Source organism: Pristis pectinata, chromosome 21 (assembly GCF_009764475.1).
Source record: "Pristis pectinata isolate sPriPec2 chromosome 21, sPriPec2.1.pri, whole genome shotgun sequence".
Taxonomy (NCBI): Eukaryota; Metazoa; Chordata; class Chondrichthyes; order Rhinopristiformes; family Pristidae; genus Pristis; species Pristis pectinata.
In genome coordinates this window covers 1,230,573-1,249,908 of record NC_067425.1, presented here as the reverse complement: position 1 = coordinate 1,249,908, position 19,336 = coordinate 1,230,573, and the positions used below count along the sequence as shown (strand labels likewise).

At 48.0% G+C, this 19,336-nt stretch overlaps 1 protein-coding gene across 1 annotated transcript in view; it reads right to left on the bottom strand.

Moving 5' to 3' along the window:
- The window catches only part of poldip2 (polymerase (DNA-directed), delta interacting protein 2), a 37,269-nt gene extending 17,938 nt beyond the window's left edge, over nucleotides 1-19,331 (bottom strand). The window contains exons 1-10 of the mRNA XM_052035404.1: nucleotides 19,010-19,331; nucleotides 17,002-17,083; nucleotides 15,959-16,056; nucleotides 14,277-14,376; nucleotides 13,139-13,214; nucleotides 7,430-7,537; nucleotides 6,539-6,675; nucleotides 4,952-4,978; nucleotides 3,706-3,831; nucleotides 1,304-1,383 (exon numbers count right to left, since the gene is read on the bottom strand). Coding sequence (XP_051891364.1) covers nucleotides 1,304-1,383; nucleotides 3,706-3,831; nucleotides 4,952-4,978; nucleotides 6,539-6,675; nucleotides 7,430-7,537; nucleotides 13,139-13,214; nucleotides 14,277-14,376; nucleotides 15,959-16,056; nucleotides 17,002-17,083; nucleotides 19,010-19,260 — 1,085 coding nt within the window. The 5' untranslated portion in view covers nucleotides 19,261-19,331. The remainder of the gene's footprint in view (nucleotides 1-1,303; nucleotides 1,384-3,705; nucleotides 3,832-4,951; nucleotides 4,979-6,538; nucleotides 6,676-7,429; nucleotides 7,538-13,138; nucleotides 13,215-14,276; nucleotides 14,377-15,958; nucleotides 16,057-17,001; nucleotides 17,084-19,009) is intronic.
- Between the last annotated feature and the right edge of the window lie 5 nt (nucleotides 19,332-19,336).

The following is a 19,336-nucleotide window of genomic DNA, read 5'->3' as shown; positions in this document are numbered from 1 at the left end:
ATATACAGTAACCTTTCACCCACTTATTGTATGTATCAACTACCTACCCTCTCAGTTTTAAGAGAGGGAAAGTCTCTGCTTCCACTGCCCTTTGAGAAAGAGAGCCCTGAAGACTCATGACCCTCGGGAGAGAAAAAAAATTCACATCATCTTGGTCTTAAATGGACGACCTGTTATTTTCAAACAGTGCCCACAGGATTGGCAGCTATCTGACTGCTTGTTGATTCTGCCCATCGAATGCCCTTTGGGACAGATCAGCTCTTCACACTGGGGCTCACATGGCTGCACCTCCACTTCAACTAGTGACTCGACCATGAACCCCACTGACAGATTACGGAAGGAAGTTTGAAGATCCAAATAAAATTGCTGAAAATCTGTAACAACAGAAACTGCTGCAAACACTCAGCAGGTCAGAATCAATAAAGGATCTCCGATCTGAGACATTATTTTTCTTTTCACAGATTTACTATTAGTGCAGAGAGGTGCAGCGCAGACTCTGGTTCACAAAAAGCAAGCCTTTGCAGCTTTAAAACAAAACAACATACTGGCGCAGTGCACGGTAAGGTGGGTAGAAATGCTGGATGAGGTTGTCGATTATTGTGGTGCCAGAGGCTGCTGAGTTTGGGCAATGTGTGGGGGTGGGGAGACTACAACCATGGCACCTGGTCAGAGGAGGTTTCAGGGTGTGGGGCAAGAGCAGGCAGCAGGAGTTAAAACATGGAAATCTGCAAACTTAAACCAAAGCATTCTGCTACTGTTACTGCCAGTCAGAGCAGTAATATTCCCTACGTTGTTCCCTTTGTCCTGAAGGTGCAGACAAAGACAAGAATTCATTACTGGGATGGGCTGTAACCCCCGACAGTGCCCCCCCCCCCCCCCACGGACAGTGACCCCCGACAGTGCTCCCCATGGACGGTGACCCCCGATGGTGACCCCATGGACGGTGACCCCCACGGACAGACTGTGACCACCGATGGGATACTCAGTTACTCACTGATGCCCCACTGCAGCAATGCCCCATTGGTGTTCAGCAGCAAGAAGCTGGCTGATTTTTTCCTATGTAATCCAAGAACTGTATCACCCTTGCTCCAATCAGCTGGCAGAGACGGGTGAACTCGTAAAAGCAGAGACCCTTGTGTCTGTATGTGAGGAACTGCTGTGCTACACAGAGGGCAAGTTATGTCAATGTTTATGCAGACAGACCCAGTCCATGCCAAATGGTTTCATAGAAACCAGGCAATGCAGCAGAAAACAGTGAGGCAATCACAGAGTTGGCTCTAACCGCAGCAAATGGCTTACTCACCACATGTGACCACTGGGGGCCTGCAGTGAGACGTGGCTGCTGTACTGAAAAGCAGGCTGCTCCTTTGATAGAACTGGCTCCTAAACAAGGAGAGAGACAAAGCAAACACATTTAGTCAGAGAATGCAATGTGTCCTGGCCCACATCAGAGCCTTTATCTAACCCCACTTCCTGGCAACAGTGGGATTACAATAATGAACACACTACTCTGTGTGTTACCTGTCAGCCCAATGTCTGCTGTGGAGTAGGTCCAGGATAGAAGCCTTGAATTATTAAGCTTCAATAGCCTTTGGTACCAATGTTTTCTAGAGTTCATTACAAAGAGCAAAAATATTTCATCTCATCTTTCCCTAGTGATGCTCCGAGATCCAGGCTGCCTCTAATATATTCATCCACGTATCAAAAATGACTTATTTAATTTCTCAAACCATTTTTGAATTGGAAACTGATCAGATCTCCCTTTCACCTTCACTGCTCTAGGTTTTCTCCACCTTACAGCGCAGGTATAATATGCTGGGTCAGGAATTCCACTGAATTCTTTTCTAGAGAGTGTCCCACTGTGCTGATAAGACATCCCAGTTTTTGGGCAGATGTGATCCCTGCCCTGAGACCTGCACCACCTCCAGCAGGCAGCTCGGGGCACGGGAGAGACACCATCAATACTGGCTCTACAAATTCTTCCAGCAAATTTAGAGGATTAAGCAAAGCAACGTCAGCATCCTCTCACAGACCAACACTGCTGGGCCGGCGACGTCATTCAACACCAGAACAGACAGTCTATTCTGAGCTCTGTAAGTGGAGGAAATTACCAGTAGCTCAAAAGATTCCCTGACGAAGTGCATCATCCCACTGATTTCTGGGATTCTATGGCCCACCACTGCTCCAAGTAGAGAAAAAGTATTCAAGATGGTATTGAGAACCTCAAGGCCATGCAGTAATGGCAGAATGATTACACCATCTCAGGAGCTAACCACCTATCCACCCAGGCAGCCACCTCCTGCCCCATCTGTGGATGAGTCTGCTGTTCCCCCACTGGCCTCTTCCGTCACCAAGAACACACTAAAAAAATCAGTGGGAGCAAGTCATTCTTGCTCCAAGAGACTGCCTAAGAGAAGATGTCTTTAAGCTCCTTCCAATGAACTAGTCAAAATTCTAGGAAGCCTCTTGCTTTCTCAAGAACAAATTAACTGGATAAGATGTTTACTAAATCAATTGTTTCAATGTTTAATTTATTTATTTGCAGAGTGTTTGTATACTGCCTTGGTAAAGGTAGTGGTGGTGAAGATGATAAGTTGACTTCCTGCACTGCGGCAGGCCCCCTGTTGAAGGTGTGGGAACAGGGAAATGTGAGCTGAGCAACAGTTACACAGGCAGCTACCTCAGGCACAGCCTGGGAATAGGTACATGAAGTAAACTGGGAACTATACATTTTTAACATCAGCAAAGATTTAATTTGCTATTCATCACCAAGTTTCTTGAAACCATGCTGACATTTGCCATCAGAATCAGATTTATTATCACTGCCTTGGATGACGTGAAATTCGTTGTTTTGCGGCAGCAGTACAGTGCAAGACATAAGGTTACTATAAATCACAAAATAAATAAATAGTGCTAAAAAGAGTAACAAGGCAGTTCATGGACCGTTCAGAAATCCGAACGAAAGTTCTCAATGAAACTTTGGTAAATAAATTGCTACAGCCACAATGGCAAGTGCTAAAATAAAACTAATTTTTATCACTCCTTCAGAACCAAACTTTACATCATCCCCCTTTAAGGCATCGAAGTATAGTTCTGTGAAGGGCTTTACTTGTCTTTTCCACTGGTCTCTCCTGGTAAGTGAAAAGGTGTCCATATATACCCTAGCAAACCCCTTCAGAGTTTTTTCTAATCAGGTCACATCTTAGTTTGACCTGCTCTTGGGCGAAGCTGTTCCCAGGAAGCTGAGTTCTTGCAAAGTGTATCTGACAGAGGACTGAGAAGAGCTGGTGTGGGGAGCCGTGTGGTGGCCCTATCCTTCTGACTGCTGTGTACTGAGCATCATGTGAAAACAATGCAGCAACTCTGCAACCATTGCCCAGTGACAGCCTTGCTAAGTGTCATCCATTAACATGCTAATCCCCTTTCCTGTTGAAGCAGAATGCCCTAGACACGTTTGTTTATTCACACTTACATTCAGAGTGCAACGACAGGTATACATTTCATACCTGTTTGTGGCACAGACCCTGGCCCTTTTGTTTATTAGTTTAGAATAAAGCCGACACACCAGAGGAATTACAAGAAGCCCAACCGCATGGGGAAGGGAGCTAAATATATTCAAATATTTTACTGCAAACCTTACTTAAAAGGTAACTCCTTGGGAATACTGGCAGGTGATGGCATCATTCGGCATACTTTAGTACTCACCCTGCCCACAACTCCTCTCCCTCGCACCGTCTCCAGCGTCCCAGACAGGCTAAAGATGCGCCAGTGCCTTTCCCGAAGTTGTACCACTTCTGTCCCAAGGTTCTCCAGTCGGATACAGTACCGCCACTGAGGAGCAAGTCAGCAAGACAAAGTCATAGCCTCAAAGTGAATTAGCAACAGTTTCCCTCGGAAAGAGCAATGGACCTTTGTGTGCTCCTGTCTCAGCTGCCTTTACTGTAAATTCCTTGCACATTATACCTACACGTATCTCGCTTAGGGCTCAGGCTACATTCCCAGGAACGAAAGTGTGACCAGAATCCACGCTAAAAGGGTCATTATAGCATTGGCCATTGAGCAAATCTCCATCTGGAGAGAGCAGTGCAGCAGAACAAGGAGAGGGAAAGACAGCAGTGACCAGGACATCCAACAGGGGGGAGGCCACAGGGTCCATAGTCTGTCACCAGTTGGAGCAGAAGCTGCCTTTTCCCAGCAATGCCTCACACTCATCACCCTGGCCAGCTGCAGCCTTGAGCCTGAATCTCAGGCTGAGCAGCCGGACCACTCACTCTGCCTGGCCAACACCAGCCCTCACAGACAGGCACTACAGTGCGTCAGTGTTCATCCCACGCAGTGCAGCAATGAGATCTTTATTCCAGAGCTAAAGGAGCGTCAGCACAGGGCAGGGGTTTGCACCAGGTTCCGTGTGGCGCTGGATCAGATACCTCCTTTAAAGTACAGGTCCAAGAGCTCTGTAACGAATCAGCACTCTGCAGGGTAGTGCCAATCAGTGTACCAGGGTATACAGTTGCTGCATTCACAAAGCACCAAGGATGAGACCCAGGCCCGGGGGTGGTGAGAAACCAGGGAAGGAAGTGCTTGGGTCAACTGCATTTGACAGTTAAATGTTTAACGTGCTCTAACCCCACAGGGGAACTTTAAATATCCTTCACTCAGTCAGACTCCCACCACCACAACTTCTCTCTCCAATCAAGTCCCTGCCCTTCTCCTGCCCAATCAGGAACCCCCTCCCTCCACTACTCTCACTACTTTCAGTTACCCCCTACAATCCTTCCTGCTCCCAGCTCCCCAATCTCTGTGGCTCCTCTTCCCAATCAGACCCTACTGTTTCAGTTCCATTTCTTACTATAGGCCTGTTTGGAGAATTAGGCTGTGAATAGGATCATAGCTGATCAGTATCACACACACATTAACCAGAGGGATCATGTGAAAACTGTGCAACACTCACCCAGTACACATGCGAATTCTGTGCTTCCTGCAATTAAATCATTGAGAGAATGAATAAAAAAATCTTTGAAACCAGTTTGCAACTTTTATACAGGATGCTCACACTGGGAATAATGCCCTTCACCCTGTCAACCAGCCCCATCCACACCAGACCCCACTTTCAAAGAAACATCACAGCCATCTGTACAAGCCCAATGACGGGACGGTAACATTCCTTACAAGGTTTATTAGCTCAGCTGTGAAAGCAGGTGGAGGTGGACAAGGGCTGCGGAAGCACCCAGCCACCACTGCTCAGGAACTTCCCTTCCAACATGCAATATAAACAAATTCCAAAACTGCAAAGAAATTATTTATGGGCAGCACATTTCTGGCCAGTGTCCTCTATGACTGCAGTTAATTATTTCTCCTTGACCTCACTCTAGCAGCGAAAGGACACAAGTTTGCTCCACTAGCAGCGCTGAGTTAAACAGAGGAAGTGCACATGCAACAGCACCATCAGTTCCTGGTACCGTACACCTGGACAGTAAAGGCCAACTGCAGACCTCTGCTTTACCACGTGACGGGGTAGAGCCTCCGACCACCCCAATACCAGCTGTCACACTACCTGGCCAACAACATTTATATGGTAAAAATTACATCAGCAAACAACACTTGAAACAGTCAGTTAAGATGGTATTCAGGCAGACAACCAGAAGTTTGGATAAAATGTTTAAGCAGTATATTTTCTGGCCTTCACGCTTCACAAGGTCCTCCCACTAGCTGCCCCCGTCCCACCTGCCCATCACCATTCTTTTTCCTTTAGTGCTTTACATTGAACATCTCACCTTCCAGTCACTCATACCATCAACTCCATCCATCACTCTCCAGCCGTACATCAGTTCTCCCTGGTCCTGAGTTGTTTTGTGAGTTGGCAGCAGAGCCTCTAATCTCTGGATGCCCCCTCTCCACATCTCTCTCAACCACTTTTTTGGAGTAAACACAGCCAACCGTCCTCCATAGTTCAGCTCATCTTCCCCAATCCATCTCCTCAGTGAAGAGACTGGAGGTTCTCCCCTCACTTCACCTACGGTGCCAGTGGGCTCAACTCCTGGCCCAGCCCACCCTCACCTAGCTCAGCTCTTCCAATGGAAGAAATGTTTGATCTCAAATTCACAGAGAACACAACCAGCAAATAAAATCCATTCACAATATTTCTACATCAATATTCAATTGACAGAGAGAGAGGACTCCTTAAAAGAGCTGGTATGGGCCTTCTGTGCAATACCATGCCGATTCTACAATAATTCAGCAGTCATTGCCACATGGTGCGGCAGACTGTGGAGAAAGCATGGACTTATAACACAGTCACTTAAATAAGACCTCACGATGGAAAGCTCAGACTAAGGGTTACATGGAGCAGTCATCGGGATCACTAGTTGAACATAATGACAGTGAAAATCCTATCGCACATCTCCAACTTCACACAAAGTTTACATCAAGCCATGTATTGGAGCTATACTAAAACAAATTGCAAAGTGTAAAATTAAAGTTAATAGCAAGTTTGAACCGACTTTGCAGGTGCCACTGAGTAAAGGTCACAAACCCTTACCCGCATGCCCATGTAGAAGGGTATAACTGTGACCCGAATGTTCTCTGTTGTTTCTCGATGTACATCAGAGAGTTCCAACCAGGGATGGTTCTTCTCCTGCCAAGCACGCAAGGTGTCTCTGGCTACAAATGGCAGAGCTAGGGGATTAAACAATGCAGCAGTTTAATGACAGGACAAACTAACAGAAAACTGATAGTACAAAATCATTTCAGCCAGGAAATTCAGCTTTTGCCAGTTTTCTCACCATCACCCCTACAAGAACTGACACTCCCTGGAGCAGAGCTCCACTGGTGCAACAACCTGCTTCATTCACCCTCACACATAACCCTCAACCCTCAAGTAACTGGGCTATTCGGCTTTAGGCAACATCACATTCGAGCCCAATCCATACCTACAGTTCACTGTAGATCACCCAATAGGACCTGGCCTATTTCATATCACGAGCTCCAAATGCTAATGCTAATTTAGGAAACATTGCTATGGCTGAGCTCTGTGACAGGAACTTACTCAAGATCAAATCCAGGTCCTTCTCATTTGTACAGACTATCACTATATCCTTCAGGGTGACTAATTGTGAGATTTACAGTTCACCCCACTAGACTCCACACAATACACTAACTAAACTATTCACAGGATTTAGATGGCACAGGCGTGCGCAGTGGTGCTGCAATCTGAACCAAGCAGAAACAGCTCAGTTACAGTTTGCTCCTGCTCACATTATGTCCATTATACAGCCCTCCTTTCTTCAATCTTTTGCTGACAGTAACACAAAAGGAGTACAAATCAAACTCTTCCGAGTCACCTTGAAAATAAAGAAACTTGCAGCTTCAAATGAGAAGATAACACTACAAAGCCGACGGATGCCTGCACACAGTACGAAATTGAACAAACCTTTTGCCGAGTCATATGAAAGAAATCTGTCAAACAACTCGTGCTGGATGGGACTTCTGTCTGACGAACTGTAAGGCAAGATGTCCTCATGGCTCACGTAGTCCAAACCTAACACAAGGCAAAAGTTCATATCAAACAGACCTGTAGTCTTGACAGCAAGAGTTATCACATTCAGTTGTAAATGGTATCCATAGCTCTGGGCAGAATCACCCAATTGCCAAATAAATATGCTCACAAACCAGAAACTTCACACCCACCAATTCAATTTCCAGCCCTGCCTCAGTAACAAATTACAATATATAGAATCTTATTATAACTCACCTCAAGGTAATTCAGAAAATATACTACTGAAACACAAAAGGAGGTGACCGAACACTTGGCCAAAGATATGGTTTAGAGGAAAGTTAGTTATGGATTCATAGTTATACAGCATGGAAACTGGCCCTTCGGCCCAACTTGCCATGCCAACCAAGGTGCCTACCTGAGCTTGTCACATTTGCCCATTATCCCTCTAAACCTTTCCTATCCATGCACCTGTTCACGTGTCTTTTAAACATGGGAATTTAACCCCTCTCCACCACTTCCTCTGGCAGCTCATTCCATATCCCCACCACCCTCTGTGTGAAAAATTTGCCCCTCAGATCCCCTTTAAATCCTTCCCTCCTCACTTAAACTTATACCCTCTAGTTTTAATTCACCTACCCTAGGATAAAGACTGTGATCATCCACTTTATCTATGCCCCTCACGTACCACCAGGCTCAAGGACATCTTCTACCCCACGGTGATAAGACTATTGAACGGTTCCCTTATACAATGAGATGGACTCTGACCTCACGATCTACCTTGTTGTGACCTTGCACCTTATTGCACTGCACTTTCTCTGTAGCTGTGACACTTTACTCTGTAGCTGTGACACTTTACTCTGTACTGTTATTGTTTTTGCCTGTACTACATCAATGCACTCTGTACTGACTCAATGTAACTGCACTGTGTAATGAATTGACCTGTATGATTGGTATGCAAGACAAGCTTTTCACTGCACAAGTGACAATAATAAACCAATACCAGTATTATAAACCTCTATAAGGTCACCCTTCAGCCTCCTTTGTTCAGTCAAGCCCTCGCAACATCCCGGTGATTGCTTATTGCCCCCTATCGAGCTTAATCTCATCCTTCCTATAGTATGGTGACCAGAACTGCACACAATACTCCAAGTGCAGTCTCACCAACGTCTTGTACAGCTATAGCATGTCATACGTCTTCTTCCCCACCCAGTCGCCACTCGCAGGGAACTATGTTCTTGTACTCCTAGGCCTCTCTGTTCTACAACTCCTCTCAGAAAGGCAATGATGTCTGTTGAGGGATTTCGCAGTTCAGGGCCCAGGCAGCTGAGGGCCAAATGGTGGAGTGATTACATTCAGGCATGTGCGCAAGGCCAGAGCCGGGAAGACAGCAGATACTTAAGAGGTCTGGTGAGCTTGCCAAGACGGGAAGGAACAATTGCATGGAAGCATTATTAATGAGGGTGGGAATTTTAAAACTAACAGCTAGAGGAGGGATTGCTATAGTGGTGATTGGTGAAAGTTAGGTCATGTCTTTGGAGGTTTGGATAACCGCAAGTTCCTGTAGGTATTGATCGATACATTTTAAATTTATGGGAATATGGGCATTGTGGTCAGCATTTACTGTCCTTCCCCAAATGTTACTGAGTGTAAAGGAGTTCCAGGATTTAGACACAGCGACGACAAAGGAACAGCAATATATTTCCAAGTCAGGATGGTGAGCGACTTGGAGGGGAACCCGCTGCTGGTGATATTCCCATGCACCCGTGCTCGTTGCCATCCTTGGTGGTAGAAACTTTGGGTTTAGGACGTGTCATCAGAGCAGCCTGGGTGAGTAACTGCGTTGCATTTGGTAGATTTTCACACTGCAGCCACTGTGTACCAATACTAGAGGAAGAATATATTAAGGGTGGTGAGTGGAGTGACAATTTAGAGACCCACTTTGCCCTGGATGTTGTTCAGCATCTTTGAGTGTTATTTAATTTGTATTCATGGAAGACAAAGTCAGAGAGAGAGAACGATGGAAGAGAAAATGTTGGAAAATAGGCAATAAAAGGATCAGTAACATCCTTGTTAACAATCCCCTCCATGAACTTGTTCCATGCTGCCTTGGCAGGCTCTGCAGTCCTAAATAACTGCACCATTCCAAGTCTGGTTGTTTGAGCACACCTGAATCTAATTGCTTCACCGTTGGGGTTGTGCCATCAGTTGCCTAGGCTTAAACAATAATTCCCTGGATAACCTTCTTTGCCTCTCATTCTTTCTTTAAGACACTCCAATTCTGATGAAGGGTCTTCCATCTGAAACATTAACTCTGTATCTTTCTACAGATGCTACACAGTCTTTTCTGTTTTGAGACGGAAAAGGGCTGACATGTAAGTGAGTAAATGCAGGGAATACAGCGCAGTGAATAAGACAGATGAGCTGAAGGCACAGTTAGACAACTGACACATGGCTTAAAATGAAGCAGCAATGTCAGCTCCAGATTCCCCATTACAGGGTGTTCAGATAGACAGGGGTGAAAAACAGAGGGAGAGATGGGCAGTTCTAGTTAAAGAACCAATCACAGCCGTGAGAAGGGATGATACGTTAGAAGAATCATCAAATCAAGTCACAACATATGAACTAAAGGAAAAAGGGACTACCACACTGCTGGGAGTGTACTATAGACCTGCAAACAGTTTGAGGGAGATAGAAGCAAATTTGTAAATAAACATCTAACAAATGCAAAAACACTAGGGCAGCAGGAGTGAGGGATTTTAGTTACCCTAACATTACCAGGGATACGATCGGTATGCAAGACAAGTTTTTCCACTGTACCTCAATACAAATGACAATAATAAACCAATACCAATACAGTTGTGGAAAAGGACGGAGCTAAAAGTAGAAGTAAAAGGTTCTAAATTAAGGGAAGCTTAGTTTTACAAATCTGAAAACTGATTTAGCAAAAGTGGATTGGAAATAACTACTTTAATGTAAATAGGTCTCAGACCAATGGAAGCAGTCAAGGGTTTCAGAGCAACAATGTTCCCCCAAAGGAAAACACTGGGATTGCTGGATGACAAGGTGCATAGTGCAGAATAAAGGGACACTTGTCTGACACAGAGACAATACGAAAGCCGACAATATCCAAAATGTTCCAGTGAAGCTAAAAGGGAGATTAGAAAAGTAAGGAGAGGCTACAAGGAAATGCTGCCAAGTTTAAAGAGGAGAAAATCCAAACATGTTATGCAAGTGCATCTAGATATCTTTATTAGTCACACGTACGTTGAAACACACAGTGAAATGAATCTTTTGCGTAGTGTTCTGGGGGCAGCCTGCAAGTGTCACCACGCTTCCGGCACCAACATGGCACGCCCACAACTTCCTAACCCTTTGGTATGTCTTTGGAAAGTGGGAGGAAACCGGAGCACCCAGAGGAAACCCATGCACGTGGAGAACGTACAAACTCTTTACAGACAGCGGCCGGAATTGAACCCGGGTCACTGGCGCTGTAAAGCGTTACGCTAACCACTACACTACCGTGCCTGCAAAACAGAGTTTTTTGGGGGCTAAAAAGGTACCCTGTGTGTGAAGGCAAAGGATATGGCTATGGGTCCTAATGAATACCTTAACACCACCTTCACAAGAGTGAGACAATATTAACAATGCCTTTAAGGAGGGAGAGCAAAATATTGGATGGAGTAAACTTCCTGAGATGGGAAATATTAGAAGGTTTTCATATATTTGAAAGCAGTTTAATCAGATATATTCCAGGCTGTTAAAAGAAGGGACTGTGGAAGCTTGACCAGTTTACAATTATTCAGGAGTGTACCAGAGGACCCGAGGACTGCTAACATTGTAACAGAGGTTAAAAGAGGAAGAGTGAAACTAATTATCTCTTTGTTTAACATCAGTGATGGGTCAATTGTTGAATCCACTCTGAGGCCAGCGTAGCCATTGATTTAGAAAAGGCACAGACTGAGCAGGGACCATCAGCATGAATTTGTTAAGGAAAGGGTGTGACTGTGTAAGGACCCAGGAATTTTTAGACACAGAAGCATGGAAAGCCAATGACACAAGTATATTTGATGCAGTCTACATAGATTTTAGCAAGGCCTTTCACAAGGTCTCACACATGGCAGACCAAAAAAAACTAAAAGCCTGTGGGATATAAGGGAGTATGGCAAACTGGACCCAAACTTGCCCATGGCAGGAAGCAAATGGTGACGGCTTATGTCCGTTTGGTGACTGGAGATTTAGATATAAATCTTGGGGACATAATGAAGTTTGCAGATGATTAGCCATGTAGGTAATAGTGAGGAGGGAAGACAACTGGTCTGGTCAGTTGTGCACAAAAGTGGCAAATGAAGTTCATTCTGAAGAAGTGAAAGTTATGCATTAGAGAGGTGCTTCAAAACAAGGGACTGCACAATAAATGGAAACGACTGAGGGGTGCGTGGAAACGGTGCACTTGGAGTATATGTCCATGTCCTTAAAGGGAGAGGACATGGGTAAAAAGGCACGTGGATACTCTCTTTTACTGGATGAGGCCAGAAGATAGGAGTGGGAGGTTAGCTATGCCACAGCTCGAGTTGTGGTCACCACAATACAAGGAGGATATAAATGCAGTTCAAGAGGCTATGATAAAGATGTTGCCAGGACTGGAAGATTGTGGCTGGGTGGAAAGATTGGATGGGTTAGGGTTTTCTTTGGAATATAAAGCAGTTGAAGGAAGATTCAACTGAGGTATACAAAATTATTAAGGGCCTAGAGAGAGGAAAATCCGTTTCCAATGGGAATCAAAAACTGGGGAGAAAACTCAGATTTAAAGTAGTCAGTGGAAAGATTAAAAGGGAGACGAGGAATGGGAGTCCGGAATACATGACAGAGGCAGAAACCCTCATCACACTTGGATATTCACACAACCTCCATGTGCAGGTGTTGGGAGGAAGGATTATGCTGGTTAGGTCTTTCTAACTATCAAGATGGCCTCCTTCTTTGGTGTAAACTTCCTACTATTCCACGAGGGGGTAATGCACCACAGGATACCCAACGCGCTGATACAGCATTAAATGCCTGCTCCAGATGGGTTCCAGGAGCTTGTTGAAGGAGAACTTGGAAATTATAATGCTGCTGAATGTCAGGAGAGGTGCTATTCTATGGTACTTGTGTGGCACAATGTTACTTGTTGCATCAACCAACTGTGGGCTACCCAGCTCTAGCTGCGCGTAGGCATGTGTTCCTTCAGCTCCGAGTACAAGTGAATGGAACTGAAAACAACAACCAACATCCTCACTTCTGACCTTACGATGCAAAGACTGTCATGGAGACGGCTGGGCTTCAGACACTGCTGAGGCAATCCCACAGCAATATCTTGGGCCTCAAATGACCAACTCCAACAACCATTAAACAGGGTTCCAGGGGTGTTCCTTGTGGACGCTGCTCATGTAGAGTTCTGGACAACATGCATTACCAGGGTTTTCAACGTGGAGACACTGCACAACCAGCATAATGTTGTCATCACAAAATCTGTGCACACACACAGTCTACACTTGTGATTCTACCCCTCAGTATCCTGGGCATTTCAACCAATCACGGCATCCTGACGGTTTTTAGTGAGCAAGGACCCCTCCTTTTAGAATATGCACAAATTAAACAACTTGCCTGGAATAGCATAAAGGGCTCTGCTGTCATCATGGTTAGCAAGAAAAGTCACGGCTTCAGTCTGTGACCTCTGAGACTGAAACACAGAAACACCACAGTTAGCTGCAAGAACACATGTTGGGAAACTACATTAAAAAGACACAACAGTAAACTAGCAATGGGCAACCTTTAGATAACTAATGCATAGTTAGCAGTATTTAAGGCACAAAATCCCAGCAAGAAAAGTGGTTCAGCCATGGCTATCAAGAGGACAAAGTTTGCATCAAATCAACGGAAAAGGGTATAATGTTGCCAAAGAAATTAGTAACCCCGAGGATTGGAAAAAAAAATCAGAATGTAGCAGAGGAGAAGCAAGGCACTGATAACTAAAGGGAAAATATAAGACTGGGCTAGTGAGATAGATAAAAGAGATCGCAGGAGTGTTTTTATTTATAAGTAAAAAGGAAAGGATTAGCAAAAGTTAATGAGAGCCCCTTAAGACAGAGGCAGAGGAAATAGCAGAGAAATTAAACAAACAATTTATGCCCATCTTCAGAGAAGGCAGAGGAAACCTCCTGGAAATAGTTGAGGACAACAGGTTGAGTCTGAAAGAGGAACTCATAGATAATCGCATAGTGAAAAAGTAGTACTGAAGATATTACCAGGAGCAAAGGCCAATTAATTTCCAGGTCCTAGGGTTTTGAAGCAAGTGGCTGTCACCTTCCAAAATTCCATGGTGTCTAGAACTGTTCCCACAGATTGGAATTTAGCAAATGTAATCCTACTACTTAAGGAAGGAGGGGGAGAGAAAACAAGAGCCATAGACAAGACAAGTTGGCCTGACATCAGTAATGGGGAAAATGCTGGAATCTGTTATTCAGGAAGTGGAGGAAGGCACTGAGAAAATAATAGGAATGGGCAGAGTCAATGTGAATTTCTGAAAGGGAGATACTGGGGTAATATACTAGGATGAGTTAATGGACAGAAAACAATAAGGTCACTTTCAGGTTGGGAAGCTGTTGGTATCCTTGGTCAGTTTGCCTCAGTGCCTTTTTCCACTGTGAAACAACACAGCATATTCAAGAACTATTGCATATTTCTGCCTCATTAAAGGAATAAAGGTGAAACCCATCGTTACCCCAGCAATGCTCATACTTACTATATGAGGGCAGTCCCTGGTGTCAATCAAAACCTGGTAGTAGGTATGTGTTTTGCCTTTGACCTCTTTGGAACCTTGAGTCCCTGAACTTTCTGTTTTACTGCAAGTAAAAGAAAGAAAAAGTATTAATTCATTGGCAGCACCCAGTGACAAATAGAAAATTAAAAAACTGCAGATGCTGGAAACCTGAACTAAAAATAGAAGTGCTGGAAATACCGAGTTTTGATGAACAGTCGTTGATCTGAAGCGTTGACTGTTTCTCTCCCCACAGATACTGCCTGACCAGCTGTGAAATTCCAACACTTTCTATTTTAAGTACAGGCAGCCACTGTTATAGTTGTTTGGGTAATGGAAATTTGCTCTTACGGAATTCACTAATCAATACCCAAAAATTTGAGCTACAGAATGAATTCACTCTCACGGAATTTATGTGAAAAAAATAAGTAAATACATAATTTTTTCAACTCATGTTTCTTGAGACACATGCGGATGACTCAGCTTCGCATTATAGAAAACCAGGCTACAGACTATTTTCTATGAACGAACCTCCCCCCCCCCCCCCGTGACTTGGGGGTCATCTATACTGAACTCCCATGTACCACGATCCCATCTCCAGCACCAAGGAGATGCAGCAAACGTCTGCACAGCCCTGGGTAGGGGCTGGGAAACAGCTAAAGCATTTCATATTAATGGGAAGTGTGGTGAAAAAATTAGAAGGGATATGCACTCCCTGAAGTTGTTGAAACATCTGTTCAAACTCACTGCAGGATTGTAGGCACCAGGACGCAGTAATGCAGCACAGTGATGCAGCTAGTAGAGCCACTCTCTCACAGCTCCAGTGACCCTAAGTCGATCCTGACTTCCTGTGCTGTGTGCAGTTTGCACATTCTATGTTCCATATACATCAACATTTAAAAGACACTTGGACGGTACATGGATATGGGCTAAACACGGGCAAATGGGACTGGCTTCGTTGGGAATCTTGGTTGGGCCGAAGGGCCTGTTTCTTTGCTGCATTACTCTATGACTCCCTATGACTATGCATTAGTTGCCAGAAATAGCCCCAGGCAAGCAGTAAGATCTGGGGGAAGTTGATGGGAATAAGGGGAAAATACAATTGGGATGAAACCCGAGCACCAGGAGGAAACCCGGATGGTCAGGCGGTGATCTTGCAAACTCCGCAGACAGCACCCAAGGTCAGGATTGAACTTGGGTCACCAGAGCCGTGAGGCATTCGCTTTTAAATTGCTAAACTGCATTCCATTCCCACATTTCCAAGTGGAGGCAAAGTTCCATCTGATCCTGCCAATCAAAGTGTGTGTGAACAGAACCCAAGTTCCAAAACCCACAGTCATTCCCTGTGCCCCCACCTCCATTAAAACAGACTCACTGCCCCCTCCCCACACCCCATCCCAGTGTCCGAGGTCCCTGCACCCTCACCCCCTCAGGCTCCCAGCTCCCTACATATGCCTCCCAAGCTCCACACTATGCTCCTTCCTCGGGGAGGAGTGCTCCCTGTGCTGCTCTCAGTTGCACCGTGCTGCATCATCCACCGTTTGCGACTTTCATTACGTGCCTCACATCGCCAAACCTCATTCTCCACTTACTTCAATAGTTCACCTTCAAGAGCACCACAGGAAATTAGCAGAAGCAATGAGTGGCCTGAAGGCAATCATTTGTACCTGTCAGGGGTGGATGAAGCCACATCCCGATCATAGAGCCTGGCGTGCCAAGGGAACAGGACAATTCCTCGGTATCCAAACACACTGTGCAGAAATAGCTGCAGAGGAAGCACACGAGAAGATCAGTAAGTTACAGCCATCCGAGCTACCTTTCCCCAGTTGCAGGCATTTTCCACAGAAGCAGCCCAGGGCTGCTCCAGAACCAATCATTCAATCCAGACCTTTCCAGCACATTGAATAATCTGCAATCAGCACAAAGGGGAGATTTTAGGTTCCAGCAGAAAGGAGGGAGAGATATTCTACCTGCCCCCAACCTTCATTATTCTGGCTTCTGCCCTCTTTCTTTCCAGTCCTGATGAAGGGTCTTGACCAGAAATGTCGACTGGTTATTTCCCTCCATGGATGCTGCCTGATCTGCTGAGTTCCTCCAGCATTTCGTGTGTGTTGCTCCAGTTTACAGCATCTGCAGAATTTTTTGTGTCTATATCATAGCTCACAAGTGGTTAGGAAGGCAAGGGGCACATTGGCCTTTACTGCAGGAGGGTTGGAGTTTAGGGAAGGGTAGTATTGTCATAATGGCACAGGACACTGGGGAGGCCCCTGAAGTACTGCACAGAGTTCTGGTCCCCTTATTTAGGAACGGATATACTGGCATTGGAGGCAGTCCAAAGGAAATTCCTGGGATAACAGGGTTGTCCTATCACACAGCTATGGAAATCAGATCTATATATGACATGTATGTGCGTAGGAAAGGTTTAGAGGGATGAGGGCCAAATGTGGGGAAATAGGACTCACTTGTAGACAACTTGGTTGGCATGGACAAGTTAGGTAAAAGGGCCTGTCTCCATGCTGTACAACTCTCTCTATTCTTTGGAGTTTAGAAGAATGAGGGGTAATCTTATTGAAACATACAAGATTAGACAAGTGGCCTGCCCCTGCTCCCATTTTCTCATGTTCCCATGACATGTGAGGCCAGAAGCCCTCCAACCTGGCACCCTGCCTACTGACTTCCAACCTGAACACAGTTCTTGGCTTTCTCTTACCTGACCTGTTTCATATTTCCCTTGCTGTTTTGGCGCCTCAAAAACTCCAACTGTTTCCAACACTTTGCCTTCAGGGCGATTCCTAGGAATATTAAAGTAACTAATTTAGAAGAGATCTGACAGTGGATGGTACTGGTTAATTGTCTCGTGTATCAAGATACAATGCAAAACTTTGTTTGCGTGCCATCCGGCAGATCATGCCACACACAAGTACACTGAGGTAATGAAAAAAACAGAATGCAGAATAGTGTTGCAGCTACAGAGAAAGTGCACTGAACGTAAACAAATAAAGTGCAAGGGCCATGACAACGAAGATTGGGAGATCAAGAATTCATCTTCAGTGTGAAATGTCTGTTCAAGAGGGTGCAGAGCAAGATGATGGCTAGGTGTTGGTATGAGGGTAAGAGAAGCAGAAAGAGCGGGCAGGCGAAATGCGGGTATTTGGAAAATGAGGACGTGTGGGGTAATGGGGGGGGGGGGCGAGAGAAAAGTGAGAAGGGGGATCTGGTTGTAGGGTGTGCAGTTGGGAAGCGATCAGGTGGACAGCACAGTGGGATGGGGAAGAGCAAAGAGAAACGCGGGTTTGGGGGAGGAGAGAAACCGGGGGGGGGGGGAGGGGGGAAAGAGGCTGGGAGGGGTAAGAGACCATGGGGGAAAGAGACTGAGGGGGGAGGGGAAGGGGGAAGAAACAGGGCAGGGGGGAGGGAGAATCTGGGGGATAAAAGGGGGGAGTGATAGGGGGATGGAGGGAGGTGGAGTGGGGGAGGGGTGGAGTGGGGGAGGAGGGGGAGGAGGGGGAGGGGGGGAGGGGAGGAGGGGGAGGGGGGGAGGGGGAGGAGGGGGAGGGGGGGAGGGGGAGGAGGGGGGGGGGAGGGGGAGGAGGGGGGAGGGGGGGAGGGGGAGGAGGGGGGGGAGGGGGAGGAGGGGGAGGGGGGGGAGGGGGAGGAGGGGGAGGGGGGGGAGGGGGAGGAGGGGAGGGGGGGGAGGGGGAGGAGGGGAGGGGGAGGGGGGGGAGGGGGAGGAGGGGGAGGGGGAGGAGGGGGAGGGGGAGGGGGAGGGGGGGGAGGGGGAGGAGGGGGAGGGGGGGAGGGGGAGGAGGGGGAGGGGGGGGAGGGGGAGGGGGAGGGGAGGAGGGGAGGAGGGAGGGGGAGGAGGGGAGGGGGAGGAGGGGGAGGGGAGGGGAGGGGAGGGAGGGGGAGGGGGGGAGGGGAGAAGGGGGAGGGGAGGAGGGAGGGGGAGGAGGGGAGGGGGAGGAGGGGAGAAGAGGGAGGGGAGGGGGAGGAGGGGAGGGAGGGGAGGGGGAGGAGGGGAGAAGAGGGAGGGGAGGGGGAGGAGGGGAGGAGAGGGGGGGGAGGGGGGGAGGAGGGGAGGGAGGGGGGGGAGGAGGGGAGGGAGGGGGGGGAGGGGGAGGAGGGGAGGGAGGGGGGGAGGGGGAGGAGGGGAGGGAGGGGAGGAGGGGAGGGAGGGGAGGGAGGGGAGGGAGGGGAGGGGGGAGGGAGGGGAGGGAGGGGAGGGGGGGAGGGAGGGGAGGGAGGGGAGGGAGGGAGGGAGGGAGGGAGGGGAGGGGGGGGAGGGGGGGAGGGGGGAGTGAGGGGGGGGAGGGGGGAGTGAGGGGGGGAGGGGGAGTGAGGGGGGGAGGGGGGAGAGGAGGGGAGGGGGGAGAGGAGGGGAGGAGGGGGAGGAGGGGAGGAGGGGGAGGAGGGGAGGGGAGAGGGGGGAGGGGGAGGAGGGGAGGGGGGAAGTGGGAGGAGGAGGGGAGGGGAGAGGAGGGGGAGGAGGGGAGGGGGGAGGAGGGGAGGAGGGGAGGGGGGAGAGGGGGAGGAGGGGGAGGGGGAGGAGGGGGGAGGGGGAGGAGGGGGGGGAGGGGGGGAGGAGGGGGGGGAGTGGGAGGAGGGGAGGGGGGGGAGTGGGAGGAGGGGGGGAGGGGAGGAGGGGGAGAGACGGGCGTCATTCGGCACTCTCCATAACCTTGGCTCCCATTTCCTCCTCGGCAGAGCCGGGGACTGACCTGGACGACAGGAGCCGGGCGTGCTGGTGCCGCTGGCCGATGCTGCAGGCGCGGCAGACGGCTAGGGCCCGGAGCGCGGCCACCGGGTTCCTGGCCAAGGCCGACACGCACCAGCCGAAGGCCGGAGCCGCCATGACAGTGCGGGGCGGGGCCTGTGCGGGGCGGGCGGTGGCAGCGGGCCCCGGCCGGCCGTCTTCGCTAATCCAGCCCCAGGCCTCGCTGCCCACAACCAAGATGGCGCCGGTTGCCATGGCGATGGGCCTAGCGGGGCCTGCAGCCTGCGCCTTGAGTTGCTGCAAGGTCGGCGCTTGGAGCTCAGGGCGGAGT